This window comes from Pseudomassariella vexata, assembly GCF_002105095.1.
Source record: "Pseudomassariella vexata strain CBS 129021 chromosome Unknown BCR38scaffold_1, whole genome shotgun sequence".
NCBI classification, from domain to species: Eukaryota; Fungi; Ascomycota; class Sordariomycetes; order Amphisphaeriales; family Pseudomassariaceae; genus Pseudomassariella; species Pseudomassariella vexata.
This window is the reverse complement of record NW_024467956.1, coordinates 1,910,028-1,925,030: the sequence shown is the minus strand read 5'-3', so window position 1 is coordinate 1,925,030 and position 15,003 is coordinate 1,910,028. Positions and strand designations below refer to the sequence as shown.

At 50.6% G+C, this 15,003-nt stretch overlaps 8 protein-coding genes across 8 annotated transcripts; 3 read left to right on the top strand and 5 right to left on the bottom strand.

The window, feature by feature from the left end:
• Positions 1-859: 859 nt before the first annotated feature.
• BCR38DRAFT_382025 (cupin domain-containing protein) lies at positions 860-2,182 on the bottom strand. Its single transcript, XM_040857422.1, has 3 exons — positions 1,635-2,182; positions 1,458-1,583; positions 860-1,358 (listed from the first exon to the last, which is right to left on the bottom strand). The coding sequence occupies exons 1-3, from the start codon at positions 1,737-1,739 to the stop codon at positions 999-1,001; spliced, it is 591 nt and encodes a 196-aa protein (XP_040721025.1). The 5' UTR covers positions 1,740-2,182; the 3' UTR covers positions 860-998.
• A 362-nt stretch (positions 2,183-2,544) lies between these two features.
• Positions 2,545-4,567, top strand: BCR38DRAFT_382021 (uncharacterized protein). Its single transcript, XM_040857421.1, has 4 exons — positions 2,545-2,928; positions 3,010-3,226; positions 3,286-3,674; positions 3,731-4,567. Exons 1-4 carry the CDS (start codon positions 2,728-2,730, stop codon positions 4,457-4,459), a joined length of 1,536 nt encoding a protein of 511 aa, XP_040721024.1. The 5' UTR covers positions 2,545-2,727; the 3' UTR covers positions 4,460-4,567.
• A 50-nt stretch (positions 4,568-4,617) lies between these two features.
• On the bottom strand, positions 4,618-6,030 carry BCR38DRAFT_519830 (Alpha/Beta hydrolase protein). The gene is made up of 3 exons (XM_040865148.1): positions 5,791-6,030; positions 5,168-5,727; positions 4,618-5,084 (listed from the first exon to the last, which is right to left on the bottom strand). The coding sequence occupies exons 1-3, from the start codon at positions 5,928-5,930 to the stop codon at positions 4,762-4,764; spliced, it is 1,023 nt and encodes a 340-aa protein (XP_040721023.1). The 5' UTR covers positions 5,931-6,030; the 3' UTR covers positions 4,618-4,761.
• A 415-nt stretch (positions 6,031-6,445) lies between these two features.
• BCR38DRAFT_453968 (NAD(P)-binding protein) lies at positions 6,446-7,431 on the bottom strand (the record flags this gene model as incomplete). The annotated part of the gene is made up of 5 exons (XM_040861658.1): positions 6,446-6,520; positions 6,583-6,682; positions 6,740-6,790; positions 6,852-7,335; positions 7,389-7,431. 5 exons carry the CDS (start codon positions 7,429-7,431, stop codon positions 6,446-6,448), a joined length of 753 nt encoding a protein of 250 aa, XP_040721022.1.
• A 687-nt stretch (positions 7,432-8,118) lies between these two features.
• On the bottom strand, positions 8,119-9,066 carry BCR38DRAFT_416780 (uncharacterized protein). The gene is made up of 2 exons (XM_040859129.1): positions 8,760-9,066; positions 8,119-8,698 (listed from the first exon to the last, which is right to left on the bottom strand). The coding sequence occupies exons 1-2, from the start codon at positions 9,000-9,002 to the stop codon at positions 8,351-8,353; spliced, it is 591 nt and encodes a 196-aa protein (XP_040721021.1). The 5' UTR covers positions 9,003-9,066; the 3' UTR covers positions 8,119-8,350.
• Positions 9,067-9,203: 137 nt separating this feature from the next.
• BCR38DRAFT_416778 (uncharacterized protein) lies at positions 9,204-10,625 on the bottom strand. The gene is made up of 4 exons (XM_040859128.1): positions 10,442-10,625; positions 10,122-10,372; positions 9,771-10,050; positions 9,204-9,712 (listed from the first exon to the last, which is right to left on the bottom strand). Exons 1-4 carry the CDS (start codon positions 10,521-10,523, stop codon positions 9,456-9,458), a joined length of 870 nt encoding a protein of 289 aa, XP_040721020.1. The 5' UTR covers positions 10,524-10,625; the 3' UTR covers positions 9,204-9,455.
• Positions 10,626-11,038: 413 nt separating this feature from the next.
• Positions 11,039-12,727, top strand: BCR38DRAFT_10163 (uncharacterized protein). The gene is made up of 2 exons (XM_040853300.1): positions 11,039-11,510; positions 11,563-12,727. The coding sequence occupies exons 1-2, from the start codon at positions 11,212-11,214 to the stop codon at positions 12,569-12,571; spliced, it is 1,308 nt and encodes a 435-aa protein (XP_040721019.1). The 5' UTR covers positions 11,039-11,211; the 3' UTR covers positions 12,572-12,727.
• Positions 12,728-12,921: 194 nt separating this feature from the next.
• BCR38DRAFT_416772 (NADP-dependent oxidoreductase domain-containing protein) lies at positions 12,922-14,501 on the top strand. Its single transcript, XM_040859127.1, has 3 exons — positions 12,922-13,090; positions 13,150-13,238; positions 13,293-14,501. Exons 1-3 carry the CDS (start codon positions 13,021-13,023, stop codon positions 14,121-14,123), a joined length of 990 nt encoding a protein of 329 aa, XP_040721018.1. The 5' UTR covers positions 12,922-13,020; the 3' UTR covers positions 14,124-14,501.
• The last annotated feature ends 502 nt before the right edge of the window (positions 14,502-15,003 follow it).

Sequence of the window (15,003 nt, the reverse complement as noted above, 5' to 3'; positions counted from 1 at the left end):
GACAAGCTATGCTTTGACATCTCATATCTCTGTTCGATACAGGAGGAAGCCGTTGCGGTTAGCCTCCAGAATTCCTATTACTTCCTTGCCTGGTGGCACTTACACTCGCCGAGACTTTGCCACCTTGACTGGAAACTCCGACCCTTGAGGTTGTAACTTGAGTCTACCATCAGCACGCATGATAATCTATCCTGTGGGTCCGTCCTACCTTAGTGAGGCATTTTGGAAGTTGGGTATACACAGAGGTGTGCATAGTAAGAAGATAACAGCGAGTAAAGTAGCCGCTCGACAGCATGCAGTCATTGCCATATGCAACTGAAGCGACGCTACAATGCAGCATGTTCACACAATTGAAAGCGGTGAGGCTTACAGATCGTCCGATATATAACTCAGAAACACTGTAATATCTGCATGGTAATCAGGCAATTCCAGATCCTGTACCCCGCAAGCAAGTGTTCATTGGGCCGTTATCGTTAAAGGAATCATGTATGCTGCAAATAAGATTAAGGGTTCTGATCCATCTTGTTCTAGACAGCGGACTTTAGGTCGGGTTCAAGTACCTTACCGACACTATACAGGCCATTCCATGAGATAGGCCATGCTGTTACCGTATTGAATACATGCTGATAATGCAACTTTGTGGATCCGATGCTTACCAGTGCAATATTCTCGGTCTGATCGTGAACAGCTACCTTCAGTGATTCTGCCCATACCAATACTATGTGATAATTGCAATTACGGAATATCTATGTCTGATTTCTAGATGTCGAATTTGATAGTATTACTATGTTCCAAGGTTGAAACAGAATGTGTTTACTGCTGGTCTAATGGAGAATGCGTGGGATGAGTTTTTGTTTACGTCTTTAGATAGCAAATTTGAGATGCCAATTTGAATTCTTATGGAGCAACAAATAGAATGCGGTATACTAAACCAAAAAGCTGGATCTGATTACTACCGGCTAGCTGACCTAAGAAGGAATGTTGTGTGTAAAAGGACATTAAGCCTTTTTGTTTGGGCCCTCATTGTCCTTATACTTGGCATACTCATCCATGAGCGTGCCCATTTCGAACTCAAGCGCCTTCCCATTGACAATAATAGGCTTGACATCCAGCATGACAAAAAGCATACGGGCTGGCTTCTCGCTAGAGGTGTTTCGCCAGCGATGCATGGCACCGCGGTTAATGGAGACGTCACCAGGACGAAGGATCTTCTTATCTTCACCACCCAGCCACAGCTCGATCTCACCCTCACATACGGTTCCAATGCCTAGAGTAAGAGCACGGTGGAGAGATGACTCAGTACCGGGAGCAAAATCGATCATTCGGACGACGCAACCGTTGGGGATATGGAGGGATGGCTGTTAAAAAGAAGAAAGTTAGAAATCAATGAATTTTCTTGATCAAGGTGAAGATGGACGACGATGATTTCAGACGATACGAGATTCAAGTAAGCTTACCTGTTTCTTGATATACTCCAGATCGACGTCTTCTGTGAGCTCGATTGGATTGCGGTCGCTGCTGTACATGATGGTCTGGGCAGCAGCGCCACCTAGCATTGGGGCGCCGTGATAGCCATGATCGGTCTATGAAGACATAAGCTTGAGCTTTCCACGAAGTGGTGCTCCTGTACCTACTTGAACGAAGATTGAGTTTCCCTTGCTGTCGTGTCCGGTGAGGTACCGGTTAGGGTTGCGCAGGCCAGGAGCCGGAAATCCAGTACAAGGACCAGAGGTTGACATTGTAGGCCTTCGAGAAGAAGAAAAGGGTTGTCAATAGGTTTCTGAGGGATTCAGAACACTGACGAAGCAATGAGACCCTTCACGACAAGCCAAAGCGGTGATCTCCCAAAGCTGAGGTTACTTATAAGCAGGAGAGGTGACTTCCATGCAAAACTTAGTCTTTCTTCTACTTCGGGGAGGCAAAGGTCAGGAAGACTGAGTGGATAATGTGTTGACTGAGAGGCTTCAGTTGTGAGTTCAAGATGGTTGGGTGAAGTGCGAGATACTGGGATCAATTCCTGTTCATGCGTGACCGGCTGACTTTAGCCCGAGTTCACAGTCAGTCTAACAAACCTGGTCACACTTGTACATGAAAGACCAAGCAGACTCGGTATGCTACCTGTATATCAGCCATGAGATGGACCGTCGCTCCAAATGTCGCCAACATAGACCCCCTTTCTCACATCCGTTCTGGATCGGAAGATAACAAGACCCACTAGATAACCGTATAAGCTACGTATATCATGCTGCCGACGTAGTATCGGGACGTTTCGGAACCAAATCCTTGCTGAATTATAGCACATCTTTGGATAAGAAACTCGCGGGACCGCACTGCAGCGTTCGTTCGCAAGGGTGCAGTCACATAGCATGCTGATCTATATGTAAGAAGAACGAAGGAATGCAGTCAGCATGTGGGTGGGTTAATACAACAATAACAGGTTCCGCTTGTGTATCAATGGGATACAGGCTTATACGTGTTTAGTTTATATCTGCTTAATAGACAGCGCGACAAAAAGCATTATGAACTTATCGATTTGAGCATGTACTTCCTCTCTTTCTTCGCGTCCGCAGATCGGCATGCAATCCAGTCCCGAAAGATGAACATCAATCAGCGAGGTCCGCATTGACTTGGATCTCTGCCATGATCAAGCAAGTACACGACTGATCTCATTTTCATGATCAATATTTATGTGGCATCATTGAGTCATCCCATCATTCCTGCTTTACAATGCGGAGCATTCGCCATTACCTTTGCCTGGCTACCCTCGTAGCAAAAGTAACTTGTGATGCCGTCGTGGACGGGAAGCTATCATTTTACACCTCGTCTTGGGAGAGTTGGGACGAGAATGTAGCGCGATGGTCAGCGTACGAAGCCCCAACGTTCTCCGCCATATTCAAACCAGAGACGGAAGGCGAATTATCTCAGGGTGTCAGTAACAGCCTGCACCCACCTCCGTTTCTATTACATGCTGTTATACCATAGTTACTGACATGGCGTGGTTGTTTGCAGATCGAATATCTGGCAAGACATAAGATTCCGTACCTGGCCACCAAACCAGGCGGTCACGGCAATGTACCGACGCTGGGTACGTATCAAAATGTTGTCCAAATCAATCTGGACAATTTTCGACACGCCGTTGTCAATCCGGACCATAGCATTACAATCGGTGGTGGCGCAAAAATGGTGGACCTCATTCCCACGTTGCATGCCGCAGGCAGAGAGATGAGTGAGTTTTCGAGCCAACAGGCATCCATACTCAAGAGATCTAATTGTGTTTTGCGCAAGCGGTTGGATCCTTTCCTTGCGTCGGCGTCCATGGTGTGATGCTTGGCGGCGGCATGGGCCGACTGATGGGCAGGTACGGATTGATAAGCGATGCATTGCTACGAGCGAAAGTGGCGCTCTGGAACGGCACGATCATCGAAGCTTCAGAGAAGGTCAATTCTGACATGTTCTGGGGCCTGCGGGGTGCTGGACACAATCTGGGAGTTGTTGTCGAGTCGACCTACAAGACCTGGCCGGACGAGGGCGGCCTGCACTACAATGCGGACATGGTCTTCACAGATGACTCCGTTCATGGGGTGGTAGAGACTGCTAGAAATATTATTGAGGCTGGTTTAGACCCATCATTATTCTTGATCTTGGGTTATGTGTATGGTGCCGAGGCAAAGAAAGTGAGTGACTCCATCCAGTAACGAAAGAAACACCTACTGACTTTGCCTGTCATCAGCCTCTGCTGATTGTGAATATCGTCTATGCGCATGATGAAGAGGAAGGCCGCAAGATGGCCCAGAGGTTTGCTTCGAGCCCGAAGGATGCTACAAATCCTATTACGAGGCTTTCTTTTCGAGAGACCAACATGGACTTCTCTGAGCTCGGGTCAGGGAAAGCCATCCCTGGCGTGTGCGACGTAAACCTCAAAAACACCTTGTATACGGCCAGTACACCGACCTTGTTTGATGCAGACGCCATGAAAGCTGTCTATGAGTCATTCGGCTCCTTCGTGCGAGAGCATCCAGGTGCCAACCGCTCGATACTGCTCTTCGAGGCGGCGAGCGGCCAAGCCATGGAATCACTCCCACAGGACTATTCGGCATATGCACATCGAGGAAAGATGACTACCAACGCCATCATCCAGGCTACTTGGGACGAGGACCTTGATGGTAGTGTGGCGAATGCCGCTAATGCTTGGGGAAAGGGGGCTCGTGACTTGCTGGCAAAACCAGAGGTATCCGGCTATGACAAGCTTTACGCATATGTGAACTATGCGAACAAGGATGAGCCGCTTGCTGCTCTGTACGGATATGATAAGGAACACCAGCAGAGGTTGACATCATTGAAGCAAAAGTACGACCCACATGCCTTTTTCAATGCATATCGCCCTTTGCCGCTCGAAATAAGCGGGTGGGATCTACCTGCAAGCTCGAAAGCTTCTCAGAGCGACAGAGATGAGCTATGAAACCTTGAGGGATGGCGTTACGAGAAGCGACAGTAGACTATATAGCTTGGGTAGACGGTATTCATAGATCTTCCTAAACATTGATCATGCCGATGCACTATGAACGCCCAAGCATAAATGGGAAAGAGTCAGCGGACAATTCATCGGTGAAGATATACATCGCTTCGAACAACTTCACCATTTTGCCAAAGTAGCAAGTAAGAGATGACCTCGTGGGACTGCAACCAACTGAAATTCACTTCAAATAAGCGGACCGTTTTATTGTTTGCTGAACATGATCAACTACTCTAGTATGGTTTACATCACGATGAGTAGTCTTGGCTGAGGACATCCTTCACGAACTCTCCGATGTACCTGTTAGACTCCTCGGGACAATGAATCAGGATCCAATGTGACGCCTTTGGGATGACACCCTTTTTCAGACCCTTGGCGAAAAACACTTCCTGGCCATCGGCTAGGTCTGGGGTGAGGGCCGGGTCCTGCCCAGCCATGATCAACATGGCGGGAATCTGGAATCGGAATGCCGAGGCATCCTTTGCCAGCGGTAGCTCCTCTTCGCCGTTGATGGACCGCGTGCGGTACCAATTCATTGGCCCGTGCAGGCCGTTGCGCGAGAACTCGGACACTGAATCGCGAAGAAGCAAGTTGGTCAGCACTCACAGCACACACACAATGACTTTAAGTCAGAGTTGCGAGCAAAATACATACCATAATGGTGCATCGCTTCGGGCGACACCAGCGGCGACGGTCCAACCTCGAGTAACCGATCCGCTATCAAACCCACGTAGGGATCAAAACCAGGCAGGCCATCGGGCGTCGTGCCGCCGAACATGGCGTTGAGGAAACCGCGCAAGTGCGCGGGGGACTGGCCGGCCAGGGCCTCGGCCTCGGGCCCGGCGTTCTGGAGCTGATAAGCGAAGACAGGATTTGCCTCGACAAAGTCCTCGAGCGGCACGACGGCGGCGGGCTGCGGCGGCGCGAACGGTATGCAGAAGCAAAAGACGGCGCGCACCAGGTCCGGGTGGTACATGGCCAGACGCCATGCCAGGAAGGCCCCCCAGTCGTGCGCGCCGACCACGACGGGCGCGTCTGGCGATACGGCCCGGATCAGCTGCGCCAGGTGGTCCGACATGTTTCGGAGCGAGTAGGCCGCGGGCGCGTCTGGCGCTGACGTTTGTCCGTACCCGAGCATGTCGGGCACGACGACCCGGAGCCCGAGGCTCAGGAGGTACGGCACCTGGAATCGCCATCCATGGGCGAGGTCAGGCCTGTTAGAGGTGTCAGTTAGGGGTGAAGACTCAAGCGGGTTTTGGTTGTAGGATACTACACACCATCCGTGCAAGAGAAGTACAACGGCGGCTGGATTCTCTTGGGGAGATGCCACTATGTAATGGTATTTGATATTTTGATCGACTTGTAAAAAGTTATGCTGGACCCTGGGGTCATTCACTGAAAGCGCTTCAGGGGCCATTGTGACTTCCTTCGTGAGGGCTGCTGAAGTCAGATTGGTGATTTACTTAGGTACAGGAACAAGACAAAATATATGCAGATGTTAACTCTCTATGGGGTAGATCATATTGCATATTGCATATTGATCTGTCCAAGTATACTGTCATGTGTGGTCGAATCAAAGGCCGGTGCGGTATCGGACCCAACTATTCAGACGACGCTGAAGAGTTCGATCGCAACGTTTTCATGGGCCTGGTCATTCATGCATACAACTATAGCTAGATATGCCGCTTAGCGCTTGGTTATAACAGAGAGAGATTGAGTACTAATGAGGTACAGTACAACTGAAGGCGACCGTTGAGAACAAAGCTGACAGAATATGTCTACAACAAACCAGGCAGCTCAAGAAATTTGAATGGATTTGCTTCACGGTCTGCATTTTATATAGCCAAGTCGGACTTCTAAGAAATAAAGACTTGTGGAATTTTTGCCTTCTACTTCATCCAAGACAAGCTACGGGACCAGGCCATCTAACATTTACCAAGGGACTTCAGTTCCATCCACTGCGCTGATGAACTTTCCAGAGGTAGCCTCACGTGTAGCATCGTCGATCTGAAGATAGAGATATTAGCCTTGAATTTGAAGTCTTGTGAATAAACTTGATCGGGACTTACCACTTTGACAATGCTCAAAGCGCTTTCGTCCGTAGTGGTTGGGGCCTGCTCCAGACCGACCTTGCGAGCCACCCAGTTCCCTTGACCCGTTTGAACAAGACTAACAGCTGGTTATTCGGGCCGCGAGGCCGTGAAATGTTTCCTCTGGAAGACTTACCCTGGGTGCAGGGCCACAACCGTGAGCCATTCATTCTGGAAGTGGATCGACCTGTGGGTCAAGTTTAGCCAAAATGCCGGGACTTGAAGTATAACCTGGCGTGTCCACGTACTGTGTAAGCCAGTTCAACGCGGCCTTAGAGGCACCATAGGCAGGGAGGATGTGCGAGCCGATGACGCCGATGTAGCCGACAGATCCGGCGCTCGTGGAGATGGCAATCCACTTGGGCGCGCTGGCCTTCTGGAGAAGGGGCTTGAAGGTCTGGAAGAGCAGCAGCGGCGCTGCAGCGTTGACCTCGAAGCAGCTCAGCAGATCCTTGCGCGAGACACTGTCCAGCTCGACCACGGGCGGGTATCCACCGGCGTTGGCGATGACCACGTCGATGTGGTCAATGCCTGCATCTTGGATCTTGCTCAACGCTTTCTGAGGGTCGTCGAGAGACGCGCTGTCGATGTGGACAAGGAGAAGCTTGGTGCCTTTGGCCGCGGGGAACTTCTTGAGCTCGGCGACTTCTTCTGTGGTCTCATCGCGGATGCTTCCGATGACAGCATGGTTCGGCCTCGCAAGATAGATGCGGGCCAGGGTGGCTCCGATGCCTGGTTGATGACGGTTAGTTTATCGTATGTTGCAGGGGCTTCGTATAGCCAACCTTTCCCTACGCCGGTGATGAAGACGATTGTTGGGTTCCCCATGTTGTGAAATTTTGTATGGTTGAAGAGGATGGAGATAATGCGTCGTTATCTTGAAAGGTGGTAAGGCCTAGACACGCCGATGCAGCAAAGATGTTGAGCTGCCGGCCATTACCAAAGGGGCAGGCTTTATCCACTGTCCAAAGGAGGTTGAACCCAGAGTTCTGTCAGCGCGTCGTATTTTTCCTTCATCCGGGAAGGACCAGCAGGAGTTGGGCCATGAGGCTGCAAGAGTCGCGATAGTTCGCGTATCAAACAGAGCGTAAGTCCGGACGACTTACATGACATGATCTCGCACGTCAGATCTGGCCTTAAGGCCCTAACTCCGTACAGCCTTACATGGTAATAGACAGCGAGACTATAGTATGCAGAACATATACACGAGCTGCATGGCACACCGCCTTTCCTCGTAGGATTGCCGACTTTAGGCAGGGTTAGATCTGGGTGAAGGATTCTGATGGTATGATAGCAGAAGCGATGATGACCTCATGAAGGATCGGAATCTTGCCGAATCAGGGAGTGACGGCAGAAGGGCACTGTCAAGTAGGGGTCTTTACGGGCGGCAGGCGGGCCCTGCCGCCACATCATCTCGTCTAGCTAGCGTGGCGCCAATTATGTAGGATCTGGTTGCATGATATTGAGCAAGGATACCTTAAAAAACGGCACCGATGTTCCTTCGGCGCGGGCCATCGATCATCTATGGGGCACCTTGGGGTGTGCATATTCTTAGCCATGGAGGCTCGGCTACATGCATATTCCCGAATCCTAGCCTCCATATAAACTCTCTCTGCTGATTGGCCGTTTATCATGTGAAGGATTTAGTCGCAAATGAATCAATCAAATCAGACTATTGTTGCTGCATTGCTGAGTATCATATCATATCATAGCCACGTCGTGTATCACGCTCTAATATGCAGGCCTGCTAGTATGTACCACGCCCAACATACTCCTTCTTCAGGTCTCCGAGGTCACCCTCTACCTTCTTGCCGTCAGCGCCGATCACCGGCTTACAGTCCAGTAGGACCCACATCATCCTACCGGGCAGTGTACCATTGCCCGTGATGTTCTTCCACTTGTGCGCCGTCGCCCGCTGCACGCAGATGTCGCCCTGCCGCATGATGCGCTTCTCGTCTGAGTCCAGCAGCAGCTCAAACACCCCCTCCACCACGATGCCATAATCAATGGTCATGGCCCGATGGAGGGGTGACTCCACCCCGGGGCCAAAGTCGATCATCCGCACTATCGATCCGCTCTGGTAATGGAACGGAGGCTGTGGGCATAGATGCTGCCGTCAGTAGAGGGGACATGACACAATACGAAGCTCGACAGACCTCTTCGGCTTTAGCCTTCTGGATATCTACGTTGTCATTGAGATCGACTGGCGTCTCCCTCGTCGAGTACAGGATGTTGGCCACGGCTTGTTTCTCCACCATCAGCCGGTAGTGGTCGCCATGGTCCGAGTGCAAGAAGACGGACTGCCCCTGCTCATTGTGGCCAGTGATGTGCCTGAAGATCTGACGAAGGCCCGGAGCAGGGAAGGTTTCGGTGTAGTAACCTTTGGGATCCGAAGTCATCGTGGATAACCTAAGTGTGACAAGATCGTAGAATTCACAGGGATTAATGTCACTGGACAGTGTGTCAAGTCTATAATCATTGCTATGTACTATGAAACCGGTACTTATAATCAGAACACCTCGATTGCCAAAGTCCGAATCCTCTTTGGGACAGGGGTAAATGCATCTACACCTATAAAGTCCGAGTCCTTGTCTTTGATCGTCAGGGAGTCACATCTTGGCGTCAGCATCTGTACGTCAATTCACACCGCGCATTAGTGATTACAAAATTGAGCAGGATTAATCTTTTCTACGTTTTATCCACGCCCAGATGTGCCGTTTGTAAGGCTTTTTATCAGTGCACAGGTGTTGCAGAGGTCTGACATGCATTTTTCCGTGCTGACCTGCGCTTTATACCTTGCTATCTGACCTGGCACGAACTTGTGCATCATATGCCTACATGGTAACAGAATCCTATCTGTCTGCTGACAGCGTCGTACCCCCGTCCAGAATCATATTGCAACCAGTGGCGTAGCTAGACATAGAACTGCAGAAGAACATGACGGCGTCAGCCACCTCATCTGCGAGCGCGATCCGTCCAATAGGCACTGCAGCCTTGATCATGTCTGCCAAGTCAGGTACATCATCCATAGCCTTGCGAACCATCGTTGTATCGACCCAGGATGGGCACACGCTGTTCACCCGGACTCCATGGACTGCATTGTCGAGAGCTGTGAGTTGTCAATTATATTGGCCGAAGTAGGATTCTCGCCGTGGGGGTCCACTGACCTGCATTCTTAGTCATCCCAAGCACGGCGTGTTTGGCTGTCGTGTATTGCACCATGTTAGGTGTGGCGACCATGGCCGATGCCGATCCTATGATAACGATACTCCCTCGTGTACTTCCACGCTCCGGCGACCCAAGCCGCAGAGGAATCGGTTCCTGGGACTTCATGATGGTTGAGATTGCACGCGTGACGAGGAATGCCCCGGTCACATTGACCTTCAGCATACGCTCGAACTCGGTGGTATCTGCCTCTGCGACCTGATTGGCGACTTTCACGCCGATCTTGAAATGACAGTGTGGTCAGCAATTCAGAACGGTACAACACCGTCTCCCGGTCTGGGTGAGGCTCTTACCCCTGCGGCATGGACGCAGTAATCAACCCTACCCAGCATTTTGGCCACTTGTTTTAGAACGGTGTCGACCGAATCCTGCGAGGTAACGTCGATGCTTACTGCCTCTACGCGCAGTTCCCGAGCCACGGCTGCAGCCCGGCACTCGATTACTGCTGCCTTGGCAGCGTTGGAGTCGATGTCTGCCACGACGAGGCTTCGAACCCCGAACTTGGTGAAGGACAATGCGCAAGCCTTGCCGATCCCACTACCACCTAAACAAAGTCAGCCACCTGGAAAGCAGGCTTGAAAATGCCCGGTGTCACGTAGCCGGGTTGAGGTACCTCCAATCACAAGCGCCGCTCCGTTGAGATCCATGATACTCGAAGGATCAAACTGGTCAGATGGTGGCTCTGTATATGACATTCGTGGCCAGATTTAGGTCGGTCGACCCAGGTTCAGGCTTCTGAACGATAATGAGACGATATTTTTTTGGTTTGGATAAGAAAGTGGGATGCAGATGAAGCAAGAACCATCTATGCTGCACTTCGGAACTACCGCATTACTTATTTATCTCCACCAATCTCTGGTATTATCTCACATGGATACATTCGTACAGCAGCGAAGGAATCCAAGTAAGCATGCTTGCAAGGGCCCTGTACATCACAACGCCCCTGGCGGTCTCGCAAGCTTTCCTTGGTCAAGTAGATGACTCCTCCAAGAATGCATATCCTCCAAGCATGCATATCGTGAGGTTAGGCAAGTAAACAGGACTGGCTTTCTTTTGGTCGTCATCATGGGCTATCTTAGGCCGTAATAGGACGATGAAGAGGCAGGCATGATGTCTAGACGTCTTCTACATCCGATGACGGAGTCAGTGGCAAAACAGCAGACTTGGGCGGCAGTTCTAGTTAATGCACGGACACACGATGTTGAAAATACAATAATTGCCGACCGGAACTTCGATCAGCGGGAGTTAGGGTCGTGTGGGATAGAAAACCAGATGCAGGAAACCTCCGAGGTAAGTAAAAGAGTAGCATTGTGAAACTCTAATCCATGTTCATCATCCTCTGGGACCTCAACTGCTAGCATATCGTTATATCCTACTGTCGCAATGACTGAGGGTAATTTCCGTGTCATTATTGTCGGTGCAGGCCCCGTTGGGCTGTACGTGGCTCACGCCATGGAGAGGGCAAACATTGACTATGTTGTCTTGGAGCAACATTCCACGGCACTGAATCCTTCAGGGCAACTGCTCTTTACCTGGCCTCAAACTGTTCGACTTCTCCACCAACTTGGTCTTCACCAAGATGCGAAAGAAGTCGCCATCCCGATTCATTACAAGAAAAGGGTTTATGGCCATGATGGAAGTATTACTTCCACTAATCAATTCTGGGACTACGTGGAACCAAGGTGAGATGAAGACGGTTCAATTAAGATAGACGAACGCTAATAATCCAATCAGTCACGGATACCCCTTCCTTCCCATGCTCAGAAGTGATCTGATCAAGATCTTCTACACGAATCTGAAAGGAAGAGACACGAATATCATCACTAGCGCCGAAGTCGTCGATATTGAAACGGACAGCGAGGGAGTTCGAGTGCAGCTCGCCAACGGCCGAATCGTGGAGGGCTCCGTCGTAATCGGCGCAGACGGTGTTCATAGCAAGAGCCGCAAACTCATGCACAAGCTCGCCGGACAGGGGCCTCCCGAGGAAATGATTTCCAGTTTCCATGGCATTTTCGGGTGGGCCGACATTTCAGACCTCTCCATTGAACGCGAGGTGTTCTTCGAGTCTCGAGGCGCCGGGGCCGTTATCCAATGTCTTGGGACACCCAAGAAGCTGCGCTTTGTTACGCTGAAGCCGCTCCCCGAGACTTTCACGGGCCGCAAGAGATACACGAGACAAGAGATGGAGGAGTATGCCGCATCTGTTGGCGACATCGCGGTGTGTCCTGGAGTGAAATTCAAAGATGTATGGGAGAGGGCAGAGAAGGACAAGGCGCAGATGCTGAATCAGGAAGAGGGATTCATGAGCCGCTGGCATTACGATCGCCTGGTCCTGGTAGGTGATGCAGTGCACAAGAGCACGAGCGTCAACGGCCTGGGCATGACGTGTGGGCTACACTCTGCGGCGGTGCTTGCAAGCCTACTGCAAGGTCTTGTCAAGGCTACATCTCAGAAGCCAACAACAGATGAGATCGACGATGTCTTTTCTCGCTATCAAAAAAAGCGCCAACGCGAGGTGAAGCCGGTATGGGAAGGTGGTTACTCGATGGTTCGTGAGGTAACACAGGACTCATTGTGGTCCTGGATGTGGGACAGATACATATTGCCATGGTTCGATGTTGAAGGTCTCGTCAAGGGTCTCATTCCTTCTTTGTTTTTGATCAGACATGGGGACATCCTCTCATATGTCCCCTTTGTAGGCGAGCAAGGATCGATCCCTTGGTTACGCCGACCAATTTCTTAGTAGAACTACTTCAAACTGCCAATTGAAAATGAAAATGGCCAAGTATTCCAAATTGGCAAGACTGGAATTGTGCGGCGTGAATGACAGCTTCCTCCCAAGAATGAATGATATGACAAGTATCACCATAAAGCGACATAGAGATGTGATTTTTAGACGGGGCTCTAACAATAAAAGAAACCCTACTTGAGGTACGACGCCCCTACTTTAATCACTGATGACTAAGAAGTCAGCTTTGAGTGATACAAGCATCCAGTAGGCTTGGAGCGCGTGGAATTAAGGAAGGCCGATGCTTACGTCCGAGTTCGCAGTGTATGCAGGCGCGCCGGATTTAGAGTGCCTTTTTGAGCGAGAAAGGCCTTTGTCGCTGAACATAAATATGTTACTTAAACGAAACCAACTGCCATCAAAACTCTTAATCAACACATCAAAATCAGAAAATTAACTCCGCAATGCCTCAAGTAATTCTTCCAAAGACTCTGGCCGGGAAGCCTGTAGGCCCCGTAGGCTATGGCATGATGCGTTCGTCTGCACAGAAACGAAGAACAAAGCTGATCTCTGCTAACTTGTGCCTATACTAGTCCTCACCCTGCTCGGCGGTATTCCTTATGAAGAGTGCGTCAAGCCGATGAAGGCAGCCCTGGAGAATGGCGCCAACCTCTGGAACGCTGTAAGAAGCCATCAAATGTTCCGGACATGCATCGCCTACTGACACCTTCCCAAGGGCACTTTCTATGGTCCGCCGGACGCCAACTCCCTTCAACTCCTGAGTTACTACTTTGAAAGATATCCCGAGGATGCCGACAAGGTCGTACTCAGCATTAAAGGAGCATACGATGCGTCCAAGAATGTGCCAGCCACTCGTCCTGAGCAGATCCGGGCCTCCGTTGACGAGTGCCTGGCTATTCTTGGCGGCAGAAAGTCCATCGACATATTTGAAGCCGCGCGCACCGACCCCAACGTTCCCGTTGAGTCGAATGTCAACACCTTCTTGGAGCTCATCAAGGAGGGCAAGATCGGGTCGTACGGCCTCAGCGAGGTCAACGCCCAGACAATCCGGCGCGCCCACGCGGTGAGCCCGCCCGCCGCAGTCGAGGTCGAGTTCAGCATGTTCTCGCGGGATGCGCTCGAGAAGGGCGGCGTCTACGACACATGCGCCGAGCTCGGCATTCCCATCATCGGCTACAGCCCGCTGGACCGTGGCTGGCTGACGGGCCAGCTCAAGACACTTGACGACATCAAGGAGGGCGACTTCCGCAAGTTCTACCCGCGCTTCCAGCCCGGCAACTTCGAGCAGAATGTCAAGCTGGCTGAGTTCGTCGAGCAGATTGCCAAGAAGAAGGGCTGCACCAGCGCCCAGGTCGCCATCGCATGGGTGCAGCAGCAGGGCGTGATAGCCATTCCAGGCTCCTCCAAGGTTTCCCGTGTCGTGGAGAACACCACCCCCGTCAAGCTTACCGAAGCCGAGACTGCGGAGCTTCAGCAGGCTATTGATAAAGTAAAGATCTCTGGCCATCGGTACCCGGAGCCTTTCCACGCTTACCTGAACCAGTAGAAGCCCAGAAGTTAGCTGAACTTACAGGACCTGTTCGATACTGATAACGGTTGTCATCTCTCCCATAGAGTTAGTTGAAAAGTTCAATTTCATCTTGCTTTGTTCATAAGTTATCAGCTACACCGTCACATGTGCGAATCTGAGGGCGCTCAAACAGTCCGTTTATGATTCGCTGTGATGCATCAGCGACAAGTACGAAGTGAAAATGTATGGAATTCTTGCCTCTACAGCTCACAAATGCTCGTGTTGATCTCACACCTTAGCTCAGTATTGTCTGTCACGAGTTTTCAGATTACCGAGGAAACGCTGCGAAATCGCCCGATGGACGATATCCGCGCTGTACTAATCTTATAATTACATCAATGACATTCTTTTCCCTATCAAGTCTAGAAGGTGGTATTGAAATCTACGTGAAGATTACTGCGTCTAGTACAGCGCAGTCATGCATACATGCGGCGTCAAACTATCTCATCTTTCCCCATATCATTCCTGACTCCACTCGGGTCAAGGAATATTACGGACCAAAAATAAGATTATACGGGACCGTCTATACGGAACCGCAGGTCCCTCAAACTGATGCCTCTTGCAGTCAGCTCAAGTGCATTGTATCCGTGCTCATCGATTGTTCCACTAGCCACATGCCTCGCAGATTCAAGAAAAGCTTATCCTACGACTACAAGGAGGGAGCTGAACTTCTAGAGTAAGGCTGACGGGCATAGCTGGACCCTTGAGGAACTCCATTCCTAATCCAACATAAGCGTAACCAGTACCATTGTCTAGGCACAGTCCTATTGTTAGCTACGGCAAATTGCAAACGAGAGATCAATAATCTACGCATCAAATCAGATCATACCAGGTGGTGTTCTTAACCAGCGAAACA